General features: G+C 31.0%; 1 protein-coding gene and 1 pseudogene across 1 annotated transcript; both read right to left on the bottom strand.

Annotated features, from left to right (window-relative positions):
• Positions 1 to 249: 249 nt before the first annotated feature.
• On the bottom strand, positions 250 to 2,857 carry LOC125816290 ((R)-linalool synthase TPS5, chloroplastic-like; annotated as a pseudogene).
• Positions 2,858 to 13,352: 10,495 nt separating this feature from the next.
• Positions 13,353 to 15,851, bottom strand: LOC125816291 ((R)-linalool synthase TPS5, chloroplastic-like). The gene is made up of 7 exons (XM_049495878.1): positions 15,614 to 15,851; positions 15,215 to 15,485; positions 14,624 to 15,008; positions 14,329 to 14,547; positions 14,116 to 14,254; positions 13,770 to 14,018; positions 13,353 to 13,685 (listed from the first exon to the last, which is right to left on the bottom strand). Exons 1-7 carry the CDS (start codon positions 15,845 to 15,847, stop codon positions 13,392 to 13,394), a joined length of 1,791 nt encoding a protein of 596 aa, XP_049351835.1. The 5' UTR covers positions 15,848 to 15,851; the 3' UTR covers positions 13,353 to 13,391.
• Positions 15,852 to 17,822: the final 1,971 nt, after the last annotated feature.

The raw sequence follows: 17,822 nt of genomic DNA, 5'->3' as shown, positions 1-17,822 counted from the left end.
TGATAAAACTATCTTCTTATTTATGATTTCTTAACATATGTGTAAAAAGGAAAATGATAAATTAATATGAGACGTAGAGTAATAATTATGGATTATAGGGAGTACTAAAATAAGGACCAACCTATTGCAAATATTTTTTTCCATACTAATGTGTATCTGATGGAAGTCACAAAGAGTGCCCATTAGATCATGAAAAGCAGAGCTTTATGCTTTTTAAGGTATTGAATAGTTAAGACACTATGAAATTAATTACATAATGAGAGGCTCAAAGAGTACTTTGGAAATATAATTTTTAATGTGAGAATTTTGAATTCCATGCCCATCTCCATGCTGGTACATGCAATGTGATGTTCTTGAAAAAATTAACACAATCCTAATGAATTCTTCAGAAAATAGCATTTCTTTACTAATTTGGTCTTTGTTCATCACTTCCCACATCTCCTTTATCAATAAATTGATGTGTTTTCTTGCCTCTTATCTTCCGAAATACCCTTGTCATTCATGCAACATTGTATCGACTTGGGAACATCACCTCTTTTCAATTCATCCTATATTAACAAGAAGAATAATTAAAAAATGAGGAGCACTCACAAGTTTAATATGAGAGGAATTAAGGTATATATGAAAACGTACCGATGATGTCGCCAAATCATCGACGAAACGATTAATTATAGCACATCGACGAATTATATCTGGATATTTGTTTAAGGATTCCAATGCCTCTTTGGTAGTTGGATTGATGAGAAAGATGAATGCATGGAGTAATACCAAAGGAGTTGCAATTGAAATCCATGCATTATTCATGTACTCTTCTAGTGTTGGCTTATATCCATTGTGGTACCATCTTGCTTCTTGTAAGTATACTTTGCATAAATCTGCCCACTAATTAATAGTAACTTGTTTCAAATATATAAATGGATTAATTATAGCTTTAATTTGTGGTTTGGGGCAGGGGAGGAGAGGGGGCAGAGGCCAATATAGGTTCAACTGAATCCAATTTTGTGTTGCATAAAATATATAATTAAATTCTAAATCCAATGAAATTTAAATATTGGTTCTGCCTCAAAGATTGAAAGTAAAAGAAGGGAATTAAGTGAAGATTGTAATTTTACTTACTTGTTTTGTGAGGTAGGGCATGACATTGATCCCTTGTTGTTTGAGAATATGATAGGCCATTTCATTGGTAGTGTTGAAGAGTGAAAGGTAACATATTTTCATATAGTCCGGAAGCTGCTCCATTGCTTTTACATCCCATCTGAATTTGTATTACAAGAAATCAAAATTCGAAATCACAAACAAGCTGACAAGGACGACGATTAAGTTAGGTATTATGATGTTTATCAAAAGTTAATAACTGACCTTTGAACAGCATGAGTGAAGATTTCCAACTCATCAAGAGTGCCATAAACATCATAAATGTCATCTATGACGACTATAAAAGCAACGTTTTTCGCCACCATTCTTCTACAGAAGCTGTGTTGAGGCTCAAATACTAATCCCACTGACCAGAAAAAGTCTTCCACCAGTCTATCTCTTGAAAATGACAACTTCTCTGCCAAATTTGTGCTCTTCCACCACCTTTACATTACATGAGAAGTTATATTGTACATGTTCTAACATGGAATTTAACTCTGAAATTATATTACTATCAGATCATCTAAAAGATATAATTGGATGATACCTCACCTTGACAGAATTTTCAAATCTTGTTGGTGTGCTGCTTGAACTATGTTGAAGTCCAATTTAGCAAGCTCGAGCAGAAGAGGATTAGCATTTGGTATTCTCCCATAAATTTTAATATACCACTCTGTCTCTAATCTTGGCATCATCCAATGTCTTGGAAGTTCCAAAGCATGGACCACTAATTCCACTATTATATTATCGTCTTGATTTCCACATGAATGATTGTCAACATAATTCTTTAGATGTGCCACTGTGAATCTTGTGGCATTTTTCAGAGTGATTTCAGTTTCTGTAGAGAGAAATGATGCTTCATATAATTCTAACAAACCTTTAGTGTCTTGACAAATACGCTGCTTCAGATTTCCATTCTCGTCCTTGAAATCGTTCAATATATCTAGAAACAACAAGAAAAATAATAATATAAGAGTTGATTTAGATTCTATTTCTCACAATATTGTAGCTATAGAAAATATCTTTTGACGTTTTTCTTGAAAATATAAGTAAGTAAATAAAAGTGTCTTCTCTCTCAACAGTTTTAATTCCTATAAGGTTCAAAATAGATTTAATCAATAAAACAGATTGCCTAGGGCAAAACAAGAAATAACAGTCAAATTAAAATAGTATTGTACCTTGGGAGATATGAAAACCATGTTGTCTCAATAGTCTAAATTTCAATGCTGTGGTATATAATGAATCTCCTGGGGTTATATTTTGGTAAGTAATGCTCCTCAAGATTTGCATAATTTCATCTTTAAAGTGGTAGCTCACTCCAAGCCTCTCTAAATTATCAATCAACTCCAACTTCTCTAACTCTTGTGATCCTTCAACCATCATCATCATCAAATTCTTATTTACTTCCTTCTTTAGTTTGTTAAAACGCTTCATATACTTGTCTCCCTACGCAACACATTTACAAATTAAATGAATAACGCGTGAGGTTAATATAATAAATAGAAAATGTAGGTACGTTTACCGCATAAGGATTGTGCAGGGAGTGAATAAATTGGAAATCCCATATGGTAGGCTCGTAATTCCCTGAACGCCTTGTGGTGGAAATAGGAGTAGTAATGTTCATGGTAGAAGCAGATGTAGAGTGACGGAGTGAGAAAAAACAAGTAAATGATGGTCTGTTGAAGGTGACCATCATCCCTATGTTATTCAATATTGAAACCATTTTATTGACTCTGCTTCAATGTTTTTGGAAAGTGTGTTTTAGGACCCCCAAGATGTTGCCGTTTAAATAGAATCAAAATATACCTACTCCCTATTTCAGACACAGTGAGTGAGTGAGTATCATATCATCATATGAATAAAGATAAAGTTTATTTAACACTTGGAATTTTCAAGGCCAATCAAACAAAAGTTGGTGAAAAGTCTCGTATGAAAAGGAAAAAAGTCAAGCACATTTCAACAAATTAAATACTCTCTCTCGTCACTTTTATTCATTCCTTATACTAAAAATCTATTGTAAAAATAATTCAAGAAAAGCGCTTTATGAGGTGATAGGTCACCACTATTTTGAATAGTATTAGTAATATTGATGAACAATAATTTTGCGTGAACAAGAGTGGACCCACATGGGTTCAGGGGTTCACCCGAACCCCTTTGGCAAAAAATTACATTATATATATAAGGTAATTTTCTGTATTTATGTGAATATATATATTTTGAACCCCTTAATGAAAAAGAGAAATCGATAGCCTAGAGGCAGGACCCCATGAAATTAACCTCCATGTCGAGGGTTCCAATCTCTATGTTAGTGTTTAATTTTTTCTTTCTTAGTTTCAGTTTTTTTTTTCTTTTTAGTTTCAGTTCCTTTTTTTTTTAGTTTTTTATTTTATAAAACATGCTAAAAGTGTGGTTTTAATCTTTTCTTTCTTAGTTTCAGTTTTTTTTATTTTTTAGTTTCAGTTCCATTTTTTTTTTATATAAAACATGTTAAAAGTGTGGTTTTAAACCCAAAAATATTCAAGGGTCCTCCACTAAAACTATATACTACTATTTTCTTGAAATTTTGTTTTGTTGTCTTATTTACATGTTTATACTTTTATTTTTCGAACCCCTGAACAAAAATTCTGAATCCGCCACTGACGGTGAATAGTTCACTGGATCAGTTTTAATTTATATACTCATTGGTTGTGTTGTGTCGTACTGACAAATATTTCAACACTTTATTCGTGCGCAACAGTTCATTATACACGACCGTTATTTCAATATCTACACTTTTTCCATAATGGAAACAAAGGACGATTTGCAATCTACTTGTTTTATTTTAAATTAAAAAATATACTTAAAAAATATTTTTTAATATTATAAAAATATTTAAAGGTTATTTAAATAAAAATATTTAAAACAAATCGATTCAAACAGATTTTAAATCTCAATCATCAAATCTATATATATATATATATATCCGGACGCGATGTATCCAGGTGTGTCTAGTATCAAGGTAATGTATCGGGACGTTATGTATTGGGTATTAGTGTTGTATTCGAAATCGAAACACGATGTATCAGGACGTTGAGTGATGTATCTAAAATCGGAACACGACGTATCGAAAAGCTGAGTGATGTGTCCGAAATCAGGACGCGATGTTCAGGACATTGAATGATGTATCTAAAATCCTTAAATTTGAAGAGATTTTTGTCAAATTTCTAAATTTTACAACTAAAAGATAAATAAAATTGGACAGTAGTACAGACGGAACTTATAAATAGACACAGACATGAAAATAAAAATCTGGAATTGGAGAAAAACAATACCAACTAGGTGATTAATTTAATTAAATATCATAACCATGATTAAGTGAGAAACGTTTATATACGCAAACGGGTAAAAAATAAATCAAATCAGACTAAATCTATTTATATATATATAAAGCTGAATATAAAACAGGTGATGTGGCACCCTCCACAATTATCTATTTTTTTGCCTATAAAATAAGTACATAATAAATGAGTTAAAAGGAACACACTAAATAATTGACCAGCTGCTATTAAAGCCTAAAACGTTTTCCTAAAGGCCAGCCCACTAACATGACCTTAAAGACCCAATTGAATAGGTTAGTTTATGAGGCGTTATTTTGATTTTCTTATTTCGCTAAAGTTTTCCTCTGACTTTATATATGACCTTCTCCCTCCCAATTTCAGAAGTTTAAGGTACGTTTTTCATTTCACCTTCTACCATTATTAATCCATTCCTTTTATCTTCCTGATTTGTAACTGTAATGTCTTAAAATTTGTATTAATCTCTGAATCATTACATTGTTAATTTATTTTTGTGCACTTTCATATATACCCTAATTTTTGCAGTATATATAGTTTCATAGTCAGTCAACCCTTTGCATACCCAAATTTTCATTCTCTGCGTAACAGTTCTTACAATGGCTTATTCTTGCTTTTCAGAGTTGGTTCGTGGTCGAGATGATTTCACAGACTTTAGTGCTAGATTAATGGATTTTGGATTGGCAAGGTTGATGACGTCAGTTTTCTATCATTAGCTATCCCGTTAGCACTTATGGTTTGGTTAGTTTCGGTCTCATTATTCTTAATCCATTTTTCCAATGTAGATCCTTTGTTCAGTTGTTTGCTCTCTTGCATATGTAGCAGTAGTAGAAATTTTCAAAACTTTCTTATGAGAGTCTCTTTCACCACGCAATTTGATATGACCTGTTAGAATGGGTGACAAATATGCAACAACGGTCATATGAGTTTCTGGTGCGCATGTCAGGGTTTCTTCCTAATACAAAGCATGGGACATCTAAAATGGCGATCAAGTTAGTACATAAGCAAGAACTTCTTCATCAATAATGAAAATGCAACCAACTAACACCGAGGTGGTGAGTTTGTATTAGTATTTTGGCATCATGTTTTATTTGATTCAATTCATCACCAAATATCGTGTGTACCATGTAAAAGATTTATTAAAATATTATTTTTCTTCTAACTACATACTGATTATAATGTGTAACCGTGCGGGTGACTACAAGTTACTTGAACTGTCTAGCTCCATTCGAACTGTCTATTTTAACAACTCGAGATCATGTTGCGTGTGCAAATAAGGTTTCACATTCCTATCAAGAAAAAAAAGAAACTATGTATAAGGCGTAGTGCAGGCGTACCCAAAAATTTGAAGACGATGGATACTCTGAAAATTTATTTAACACATAACCGATGTACTAATAATGTGAATCAAATGAAACTACTTATCCCTTTTGAGTTTTGACAGCACAAGCTAACATATTTTTTTTTCCTGCAAATTATGCTCATGTAGATAGCTGGATTTACTGGTGGAACAAAGATGTCAACCATGATGCAGCGCTAACAACAGAATATTCAATTGATAGCAAGGATGTTATCGACGCACTATGGTACCTTGAGTTTCACTTGCCTTGTGATGATCAATATACAACATACAACTTATGCTAAGTTGGGACCTCAAGAGTTAGTTCAACAGGTTATATTAGAAAAAGAGTTGAATGTTTTTGTCTGCCATTTAAGACTCCAGTGTAGATCTTGGACAAACAATGACTTTGGCCAAGGTTTTGGAACACTAAACTGTTCTATATATAGATAAGGCAAGAGACAATTTATGACCTCTCCAATTTTAGAAACCAAGGTGTTTGACGAATCGTACACCCTACGTCTCAGTCTAGTACTGTTCTTGTACAGGGAATCCGGCGATAGCCGTCTGAGGGTCGTCCTTGCGGCTGCAAGATTGAGCCACGTAGCACAAGAATGACATGAGAGTCGATCCTAGCCGTTTATTCCCCCTTTCATTTTCCGGAATGGGTTGAAATCGCAAGTGTATCCCCGAAAAAGTGAAAGGTTTTAGGAGTTCGAAATTCGAAATGGGCCCTTGTTCTTATCCGTTTTTCACCTTTTCCCCCCAATGGTGAACCCTAATCTCCTTCTATATATTCTGTTTCTTTTCAGTATTGAAGAGAGATTTTTTGTTGGAAATTTTTCTAGAGCAAAATACTGAGAGCAGCTTATGCAAAAAATTAGCTAAAATATATAATAAAACGTTAAGGCAGAGAACATTTGAGTTTCAATCGGAGTACCACGTCTCCATTCCATTTTGCCATTGATTCCTTCAAGTTTTGTTTGAGATTCGAGGTTTTGCTATGGTTTCTTACTGCTGTTCGTATTTGAGTTCTGTGGTAGGAAGACCGTGGTCGCTGGTTCGTTTCGTCTCAGTAGCTGCCCGGAAGAAGGTAACACCTCCTCCTTTATAATATGTTCTCGTCTTTTAAATTTCGAAATGGCGATTCCAGCGTATTGAAGGCCTGTGTTGCCGTTATTTGTCATTGAGTTCTTGGTATCTTTATATGTTATACGTGTCCTTATGCGACTTCATGATCTAGTTTCAATATTGAGCTTAAGGTTTGCCGTTTAAGTCCTAGTTCTGTTGATTCCTTGTTTCACTATTTGAGTCTATCCTGTGATTTCTCTTCATTTTATTTTTTGGATGTTGAATTTGCTTTCTGTTGTTTACACAGCCTTCAAGTATAATATGTTCTCATTTAGGTTGTTACTGTTGATATTTGTCCTCGAAAAGATATGAGAGTCTTAGAAACTAGCTAACTCGGTGGATTTATGTGACATTTTCTTGTTGTTTTCTGGATTTAGCTAGTTCGTTATTTCTATCCTTCGATTTCGTCACTCTAGTTTTTTTTAGGTTCTTGAAGCAGCTTCCTGTCTATTTGTTTTCATCCTTAATGTTCAATGCCTCATTTGGTTCATTCAGATCATTTATTATGGTTTTTCTTTAATGTTGATTCAATCTGCAAATTTGCGAATAAACCATGTCGTCCTTCCTTTTTGATGGTGCGATTCTGTTGCAAAATTAATAGGTGAAAAAAAATAAACCTTGTTTACTTTATATCTTTTCGATTTCGAGGTTCTAAAGGGTCTGTTTTGATAATAGTAATGAGTTGGTTTTAACTTAATTCATGATCAAGCTAGTGTATATTTTATCCTATCTTTGACAGTATCAAGTATGTCATATCCAAGTTTGCATTTATTGGTCTATTCGCTTGATTTCGGGTCTGATCAATTTCGTTATATTATATCATATCATATCATATCATGTGTATAATTTTCCAGCATGCTTCCATCTTCTTGTGTTCTATCTTGTTTTCGTTTTGAATGGCATTCCATTATTCATTTATTTCTTAGAATCTGGAAGTTGTTGGAATGCTTTTTTGGTTATAATGCTAATCCTCTGTATTGCTCCTCGCATAGTAGGCTAATTAGTCAATTTGTTTATACTATTAGCATTTTTTATTTTTTATCTCTTTTTAATGCACTTGTTTGAAGTAGTAGCTTGAATGTCCATTACTTTGTTTATTAGTGGGATTTGGGTCATTAACACTCTTCGTTGTTTAGTTCGATCAAGTTTATTTTGCCATATATTATTATAAGAGTTGAATTGATAAATTGTCTTAGATATATTATTACACTTATTATTTTCGGGCACTAATTCTTATCTTCCTTTCTTGCATGTGAAATCTGTTCGAATTCACTATGAACTCATCATTTCCTTTGCATTTCGGAAGAGCCATAAAGGCTTAAATTTCACTTTTACTCGAGTCATCCAACTGTAAAAATCGACGTACAGGTCCCGGAGTTGAAAGAATATGAAAAAGATTGTATTTTGTTATTTATTGGGCCTAAGCCCATTTAGTCATTATTATTATTTATGTTACTCCTTACGTCCCATATTATATGTCACCTTTTTCATTTGCACTTGCATTAAGAAATGATGTAATTTTATCCTTATGTCCGTATTTAATGTTTGCTTAAGACAACTTTGTAATAAATAATGAATATGTTAGATTTCAAAAATATAAATGCATTTGGATGACTATTTAAATTTTAGAGTTTATTTTTGGAGCCAAATTTTTTAACCAATTGATCCAAAAAAATTTTAAAATCATGTTTTTTCCACCTCAATTTTCCTATATATTTTGTGTAAAATGTTTTTTTATATTTTTATATATAAATTCTTAAAGCAAACATGACAACATCACAAAATATTCAAATTTCATTACTTCAAATTGATCTACATTTTCCTGCTGAATTTGATGTTATTGATAACGAAATTAGACGACAAATGAATTTTAGTTCTGATGTTATTTTTAATTTGTTTGTTGATATTTTTTTTCAAAATCAGATTTTATAGAATAAGTAGTGAATAAAGAAAGTAGTTAATTAATGAATGAAGTACTCTCCTAATGAAATTAATTACTTGTAGATTTCCTAGGTTAGTTAAAGTAAATACATTTTCAAGATTAATTAATTAATCTATCAAGGGTATAATGGGCAAAATATGGTAATTTATGCATAAATTTTATAAAATGACATATATTGTGGTCCAACCATTTTTAGAAAGGGATGACATATAATATGGGACGAAGGGAGTAGAAGTTTAGGACAGGTGAAAGAATTGGGTCTAAGGCCCAGAGATAAAAATATATATTTCTTTTATGCTAGTTTAGGACAGGTGAAGGTGACTCAAATAAGCCCAGAACGAAAATAGGCCCAAATACTGGCCCAGGCGGACAGGAAAACCAGATTTGGGCACAAGTCTCTTTCCCTCTTTGCTTTATTGTGTTTGTTTACTTGTCAATATCTGCTACTTAATCTTAAGATTTTAAAAATTCAAAATCCTCGAAAGATACTCATTTTTGATTTAATACTTTAATTGAATCAGTCACCTTTAACAAGACTAAAAGAATACTTTTACAAGATATCTCACTTAGATAGTAATTCCATACTTCACCTTGTCCCCTTTAAAATAGTTCTAATTATAAAAATTGTTCAATTCAAATTAAGCTATTTTTTAGTCAAATATTAATTGCTAGATAACCGCATTAGCGGGTGTTCTAGATGCTTTAAAACCCTTCCTAGAACACTAATAAGAACACCAAACCCCTTTTAAGTTTTCATTAGATTTCTGTTTTAGTCTTTTGAAAACAATAGCTTTCTTGATTTTACTCTAAAATTAAATGGCGACTCTTTAAAACCAGTCTAGTCAAAATATTATTTTTAAATAAATCAATGGTATTTGCTAATTAGTAGCCTGTTAACTTTTCCTGGCAAGAAGGAGGAAGGGCCTTGGGGTCGGTGTTAGAAAAGCCTTGAGTTTTACTTCTTGCCATTGGTGTTTTCATGGATGAGTGCTTGAAGTTAAATTACATCGAGGGGTATTATTGAAAATATTAGTATTTTTAATTTTATCTATAAAGATCTTTTTTATCTCAAGATTTTTGTAAGGTCATATCGTGGTCTAATATGTGTGGATTACTTTCTATACCATAACACCATACTAAGCAATTTCTGTCCATCTTTCCATTTACTCTTTTTATATAACAAATCAATAACAGAAGCAAGTGCGTACCTCATATTTTTCCCTTTTAACTCAGACTCTCAAGCTGTCTCGCGATACTCTCTACAGTTTTACTCGAATTAATAAAAAAAACAATACAAATCCCTAACTTTCAGCCTATTCTTTTTCTAAATGTGGACACTTATCTTTACGTAAAGATTTAACAATTTCAAATGGAGAACACAACCAACGAAAAAAGTTGTAAAATACAGTTATATATATATATGATAAATAAACTACCTCACTTAACAATATTTTTTAACAAAAGAGAAAAATACCAACAATTTTAAATAATGATGTAAGATTAGGCGTTAATGATATATTTATGAATTATTTTCTATACAATTACACTATCCTACGATTCCTCTACACTTTTTCATTTACTATATCTCCATAATAAATTAATAACAGATCTTTCCTAATAAATAAATAACAATACAAATCACCAACTTTCCTCCAATTTTTTCAAAATCTTGACACTTAACTTTACACAAACATTTAACAAATTCAAATAATTAATTCATCATTTAAAACAATTAAATGGAAGCACAACCAAGAAATGAAAAAAAGTGGTATAAATTTCACAAACAAAATAATAAACATGAACACACACCATTTATCTTCATAGTCACCATATGCTCATAGTGGTTAATTGAGGTTAGTTTTTCAAATGCTCAATATTATTATATTAAAACCTTTTTATTGCAACACTCTATGCTTAGTTTGACTTTGACAAACACTTATACATAAGTACTACAATGGAATTTTTTTTTATGGATATGGTCCCCAAATAATTTGTTCGGAGAATTGTCAAAATAAAATATTAATGATAATCGTTTTAATAAAAAAAAATATTAATGATAATATTCATAGCTATATTAATTTATTATTCTAAACATTTATTTTGAAATATAGATGCAACTGAAGAATCAAGCAAATCAGTTAAAGTGATGCATGAAAATATTATGCAAGAGCGAATTGCATATTTCAGAAAAGAACAAGAGCAACTGAAAAAATATATACACGGGGTAGTTTTACTAGATCAAACTAACAAAGAATGACATGACGTTTTTCATGTATTGGTTTCAATGTAATAGGGATATGAAATAATTTTTTATTAGAGAATATATTCTCTTATCATCATTTTAATAAAGAATGATAGGACGTTGTTGATGTATTTCTTTATATATTCTCGCAATGAAAATAAAGTAATTTTTTAATAGAGCATATATTATGACTTATTCATTAAGAATTGTATTATTCATCATTAAATAGATGCTAAATTTGATAAGTTTCATTATGTATCATCATTTCAAATGAAGAGATAATGATATGATCAAATAATATAATGATATATATAATAATTAATCCAAAAGAAAAAACATTCTAACACATATATTTTAACCCTCGCGCGAAGTGCGGCCATGTTCCCTAGTTTTATAATACTCGTGGATAACATTTTACATTTTAAGATCTACCCTTACAAAATAAAAATAATATATATATATATATATATATATATAAAGAAGGGAGTTTTTTTTTTTTGGGGTGTGGGTGGGGGTGGGGGGGTTGTGAGATTTCAAGAAATGGCAACTATAATTGGATATACAATTAGTCAAATTTTATCGTTTTTAATTCATACTATCAGTTATACTAAAATATTTGATAACATAAGAAATTGATTTTTTATTTTAAATATAATTAGACTTAATTATTTTTAATATTTTGAGATAAGCTAATATTAAAAATTTGAATAAATAAAAAATTATTTTTCAGAACAAATAAAAGAATCAACTAATATGTAAAAGAATTTAATTCAATTAAATTTGAGTTTGAGCGTATTTTTAGACCAAAAGGTGGAAAAAGGGCATCTTTAAATCAAAAATAAAGATGTAGGGTATTTTAAGACTAAAAAATGGATGAGGGTTTTTTTGAACCTTTTTCAATAGGTTAGGGATATTCTTGGCCCTTTTTCCTTAAAAAAAAAAATTAGTTTGACTTGACACGAATTTATGAAAGTAAAGAAGATTTTTCAATCTTGTGGTTCTAAATTAAAATTATGTCAAATGTATCAAAATACCTTTTATTTTTCTGGCCTTAAAATTAAATATGTCACGAGGAAAACTGAAATTACAGTCTTGCCAAAAAAGAAAAAGAATAGTTCTTTTTTAAATAGAATAAAAAAAAATAAGTCAAACTTTTTTTAAACATAGGAAGGAAGTATATGAATTAAACGTGTACTAAGAATATTATTGGACACCATTTGCAAAAACTTTTGAATTCTATTTGTGTCCCATGCTTATAAATGCCTGATATGAATTCAAAGGTCAATAATTTTCCAAGGACAGTGAGGAATCACATTTTGTGGCTATTATCCTGGAACCACAGTGTGTTGTCGATTTTTCGACCAAGTCAGCCAAAAGGTAATAAAAGCGGACCCATTCATCGTTAATATTCTACAACACAATAAAAATGCGGTGGTCACGACAAGAGTGTTAAAATCGGTTACTATTTTGGGTTATGGGTATTAGTATATATTTGGGCGGGTTTCTAGATTAACTTGGGTGGATTTTTTTAAATTTGGGCAGAAATTTAATAAATGTGACGTCAGTGGTTAAGATCGAGACATGTGTACCATGGTTAACTTAAAGGATATATATGCTTCAAAATTTGGGCGGCAAGGATACTGACGTTCTAAAAATATAACGAAGGATATACGCATACCATTTACGAAAGTTCAGGGGTATATTTATCCTTTTTCCCTACATTTTAGATCTACCATTACAAAAAAAAAAAGTAACTAACAGCCTCTTGTGAGAATCTAATGTGAGAACAGTACCTTTTTAATTTGGCATACTCGAATTTTAATCTTGAAACTCAAGAACATTAAAGTTTTCTCTAATTTACCGCACTAATCCGATTATTATTTATTGATATTTGATAATTTTATCATGTCTAATCACAATTTATTTATGAAATCCAGTATTTGTATGTTCAAAATTGGAAGCAGTTGATATTGGTACGCATTCTACTTTATATGGCTTAAAAATCATAATTACAAATCTTCAAATAGGGGTTTTCACTGTTCAAATATATTGTGGGAACAACTCTTGATTTAAATTACAATTTGATCCAAATGTATAATAATCGAAATTTCAATTAATAAGAAAGAACACATTAACATTATATAAATCGAAAATTCAGTTGTATATAATACATCATTAGAACTCCTTAAAAGTTTAAATTCTGAATTCGACTTTATGGAAAATACATATATACAAAACCAAAGTAATAAAATGAAGTCTATGTAAAAAAAATTACTTGAGAGCCACTGCAACATTAGGAATAATTATAGGCTCAAAAAGTATTTTGGAAATGCTACTTTTAACATCGTTATGCAGATACATGAAGTGCGATGTTCTTGTAATATTCCTTACAATTTCAATAAATGTTTCAGAAAATGGAGAATTTTTCCTCTGAGCAGTGTTCATTGCTTCCCATGTCTCCTTTATCAAAAATCTAATGTGTTCTCTTGCCTCTTCTTCCGAAGCACCCTTTTCGTTCATGTAACACTGAATTGATTTAGAAACGTCACCTTTTTTCAATTCATCCTGAATTGATACAAAAGTAAATAAATTAAATTAAACAGAGATTTCGCTAGATATCTATATGAGATAAAAGTTATAAAAGCTTACCGAAGATGTCCCCAAATCATCGGTGAAACGAAAAATAGTAGCAGACCATCGAATAATGTCAGGATAATTGGTTAAGGAATCCAAGGCCTCTTTGGTAATTTGATTTGTGACAAGGAACAATGAGTGGACTAATACCATTGGTACTGCAATTGAGATCCTTGCATTATCCATGTATTCTTCAAAATTTGGCTTGTATCCATTGTGGTACCATTTTGCTTCTTGTAAGTATGATTTGCATAAATCTGCCCACTAATTAACAACAGCCATTTAAATATTTAATTCGCCTCAGACAAAATCAGGGGTATTTTGGGAAAATAAATTATTTATTAAGTAGAATGAATCTTACTGATTTTGTAAGGTAGGGTAGAACGTTGATGCCATGATTTTTAAGAACCTCATACGCCACTTCATTGATAATATTGATGAGTGCAAGATAACATACTTTCATATAATCTGGAAGTTGCTCCATTGCTTTTGTATCCCATCTGAATTTATATTTATTACGATTTTAAAATATATAGTTACTAGTAATTATTTTGCGATAGAGTTACGTACTGACCTTTGAATAGCAAGAGTGAAGAGTTCCAACTCATCAAGAGTGCCATAAACATCATAAATGTCATCTATGATTGAAATAAAAACAATGACTTTTGTTATCAATCTTCTAAAGTAGCTTTGTTGAGGCTCAAACAATGCACCCACTGCCCAAAACATATTCTCAACAAGTATATCCCTTGAAAATGGAAGCTTTTCCACAAGCCCTGTATTCTTCCACCACCTAATTTACATCGAAATTAATGTTTCAGCACTTAGATGAAATTAATTTGTATCTAAAAATATATGTATTCGCGTACCTTGATAAAATTCTTAAATCTTGTTGGTGTGTTGCTTGGACAATGTTGAAGTCCAATTTAGCAAGCTCTAACAAAAGAGGATTAGTATTTGGCATTCTCTCATAAATGCTAATATACCACCTTGTCTCTAATCTTGGCATCATCCAATGTCTTGGGAGTTCCAAGGCATGGACCACTAATTCCACCATTATATTCTCTTCTCCACAACGATTTTGATCAACATATCTCATTAGATGTGTCAATGTGGATTTTGTCGTATTTCTCAAAGAGGTTTCATTTTCTGTTGAGAGAAATGAAGCTTCATATAATTTTAACAACCCTTTTGTGTCGTTACAAATACTCTGCTTGAGATTGTCATTCTCATCCATGAAATTGTTCAATATATCTAAAACACAATAAAATACATTGGTCAAAATCTAATAAAAAATAAACTTGAAGAATCTATGTTCAAAATCGTATCGAAAATTAATCAGATTGACCATCAAATTTTGAACTACACGTGTCACATAAAGTTGGAATTTTAAAATGGACTAAAATATGTGAACCTGGTCGATATTTCGATGGTATGTTGTTATAGATGCATGTACGTACCTTGAGAGATATGAAAACCATATTGTCTGAAGAGCCTAAACTTCAAGGCCGTAGAGTATAATGAATGTCCTGTGGCTACATTTTGGTCATGTATGCTCTTCAATATTTGCATTATTTCATCCTTGAAGTGGTAACTTACTCCAAGCCTTTCTAAATTATCAATCAACTCCAATTTAACATCTAATTCTTGTATTGATCCATCAACCATCATCATCAAATTCTTCTTCATTTCCTTCTTCACTTCATCAAGCCGCTCCATATACATATCTCCCTATACGCAACGCTAAAGTTAATTATCATCTTAATTAATAATAAAACACATTAATATAATATACTGTCACAATCGATAGTATGTACAAGTACTATATATACGTAAAAAAAAAAGAATTAAATATATACCACGTAATTATTGTCAATGGATTGAATATATTGAAAATCCCAGGTAGTAGGTTTGTAATTCCCTGAACGTCTGATAGTATTGGGATTTGGGTCAGCTAATTTTATTTTTCCAGCAGTTGAGAGACACCCTTTTGATAGTACAACTAGTGATGGCTGACCTCGACTCAATAAAGTAATTGGAGATGCTCTTCTTGAGGTCACCATTCCTGTGTTGTTGAATAATATTGCATCCATACTAATATTAATTCTTACCTTTATAATGTTTTAAAGTACTATATGTTTTAGATTTTGGAGCTCAAACTATTAGTTTCCAATATATATAGAGAAATAATTGGATACTATTCATCTATATGAAATGAACGTGTTACATTCATTAGCACTACAAAATTATTATTGGACACCTCACTATTACTAAAAATCATTTTTGACGTAGTTGCTAATGAATTTAAAGGTCAATAATTTGATACCACTTGCAAAAAAGAATTTGAATTCTATTTTTTATTTTTGGGTCAACATTGAATTCTATCTGTACCATGCTTATCATGCCTGTAATGGCTGTCGAATTTTTTCCTAGGATAGTGATGAAACACATTTCGGCACAATTAGCCTGGTCTAAGCGTGTTGTCAATTTTGGGGGAAAAAAACAAAAGGCGGACCCATTCATTATTGATATTCTTGAACACAAAAAAAAATAAAAATGTGGTGGTCACAACAAGGGTGCTAAAATGGCCTGACTGATAGATCGTTAGTCTGTTCAAAAGTTATTCGGGCTCAGATGAATTGGATTAATATATAACAAATTTCAAATGGTTATCCCTTCGTTCGATAGAGTGTGTAAGAATATTATTAAATGTGATTGTTTTTTGGAAAAATTACAGAAATCCCACCTTTTAGTTTACTTATTACCAATATCCCCTATAAGTTTTACAAATCTCCAAAATCCCTCATTTTCGCTCATCAGATTAGTGTATCTCGTGCATCAGATTAGTGTATCATGATAAAATGTACATAAGATTAGTGTGTAGTGTATCTCGCGCATCAGATTAGTGTATCATGTATAAAATGTAATGTATCTTACTTAACGATTAATGTATTTCACGCATCAGATTAATGTATCAACGCTTATATTATTGTATCCGTTTGAGCGATTATTGTATTTTAAAAGTGTATGATGTGGTGTCTATAATCTAATCTTCAAGACTTCAACACCAATTTTTTTCACAATTGAATGTCATTTACTAAACTGTAATTATTATTTTCTCTTAGCGTCATGATAAATTAACTACTAAAGTAATTCTTCAACTTCAAACATTATAGATTTTAAAAGAAATAATTCTTTATTGTCTTAAATATCTAACTTTTGGAAGAAAAATAATTACTGTTTACGGTAATAATATTCCCAATCAACACTCTCATCAGAGATTGCTATGAGGAAATTCTTGTATCGATAATCATTATTTTCAATAATCGAAAATATTTAAATACAAATCATTCTTTCGGAATTTTTTTTTACTGATAAATATATACGCAATGAACCATCTATAGATAGAGAAGAGACTGTCGACACATGGGTTTAAAAAAGTCAAGGAGAGAAAATGGATTATCATATTTGCGGAGTTATGAATTCGAAGGGTTTCAAGGGAGAGAGATTAGGAAAAAATAAAAAGAATTTAATGTTTTAATTTTTTTAAAAAGAAAATAATCAGAAAAAAGTTAATTACCCGTCATAGAAGGATAATGTTATCTGATAATGTAAAAAAAAGCTATACACTAGTGACTAGTGGTGCACAAAATTTGAACACTCTTTGTCACAAATAGCCTGCACCCTTTGTGTGATGTTATATTTTTGACAAGTCATTCAAAAGAAAAAAACAGCGGACTAATTCATCGTATATATATCTAGATCACAAGAAAAACATGGAGGTCACATCAATGTTGTTACAATGGACGCATTCAAAAGTTATTTGAATTAAGATAATTGGGTTATAACTATGTACTAATGTTTCGAATGATTGTCCCTTAGACTATTGGTATTACAAGTAATTAACGTTATATAATATTGAGGGGTTGTTTGATAAAGTGTATAAAAATAAAATTACTGTAAAATATAGTGTACTTGAAAATTAGTTATGGTGAAATCATTTTTTATTCACGGTTTGATTTGTGCATTAAGAGTAGTTTTGTCTAGTGGCGTAGGCACATGTATGCC

Source organism: Solanum verrucosum, unplaced genomic scaffold (genome assembly GCF_900185275.1).
Source record: "Solanum verrucosum unplaced genomic scaffold, falcon-dt-bn FXZP01000261.1, whole genome shotgun sequence".
Classification (NCBI taxonomy): Eukaryota; Viridiplantae; Streptophyta; class Magnoliopsida; order Solanales; family Solanaceae; genus Solanum; species Solanum verrucosum.
The sequence above is the reverse complement of the archived record's forward strand: the minus strand, read 5'-3'. Positions and strand labels throughout refer to the sequence as shown.

Excerpts from the sequence above, each read along its gene's own strand:
- LOC125816291 (XM_049495878.1), bottom strand. The coding sequence starts at position 15,847 with ATGGATGCAATATTATTCAACAACACAGGAATGGTGACCTCAAGAAGA. Across the intron at positions 15,486-15,613 it reads CCATTGACAATAATTACGTG|GGAGATATGTATATGGAGCG; the intron begins GTATATATTTAA and ends CGTTGCGTATAG. Across the intron at positions 13,686-13,769 it reads ATGATTTGGGGACATCTTCG|GATGAATTGAAAAAAGGTGA; the intron begins GTAAGCTTTTAT and ends GTATCAATTCAG.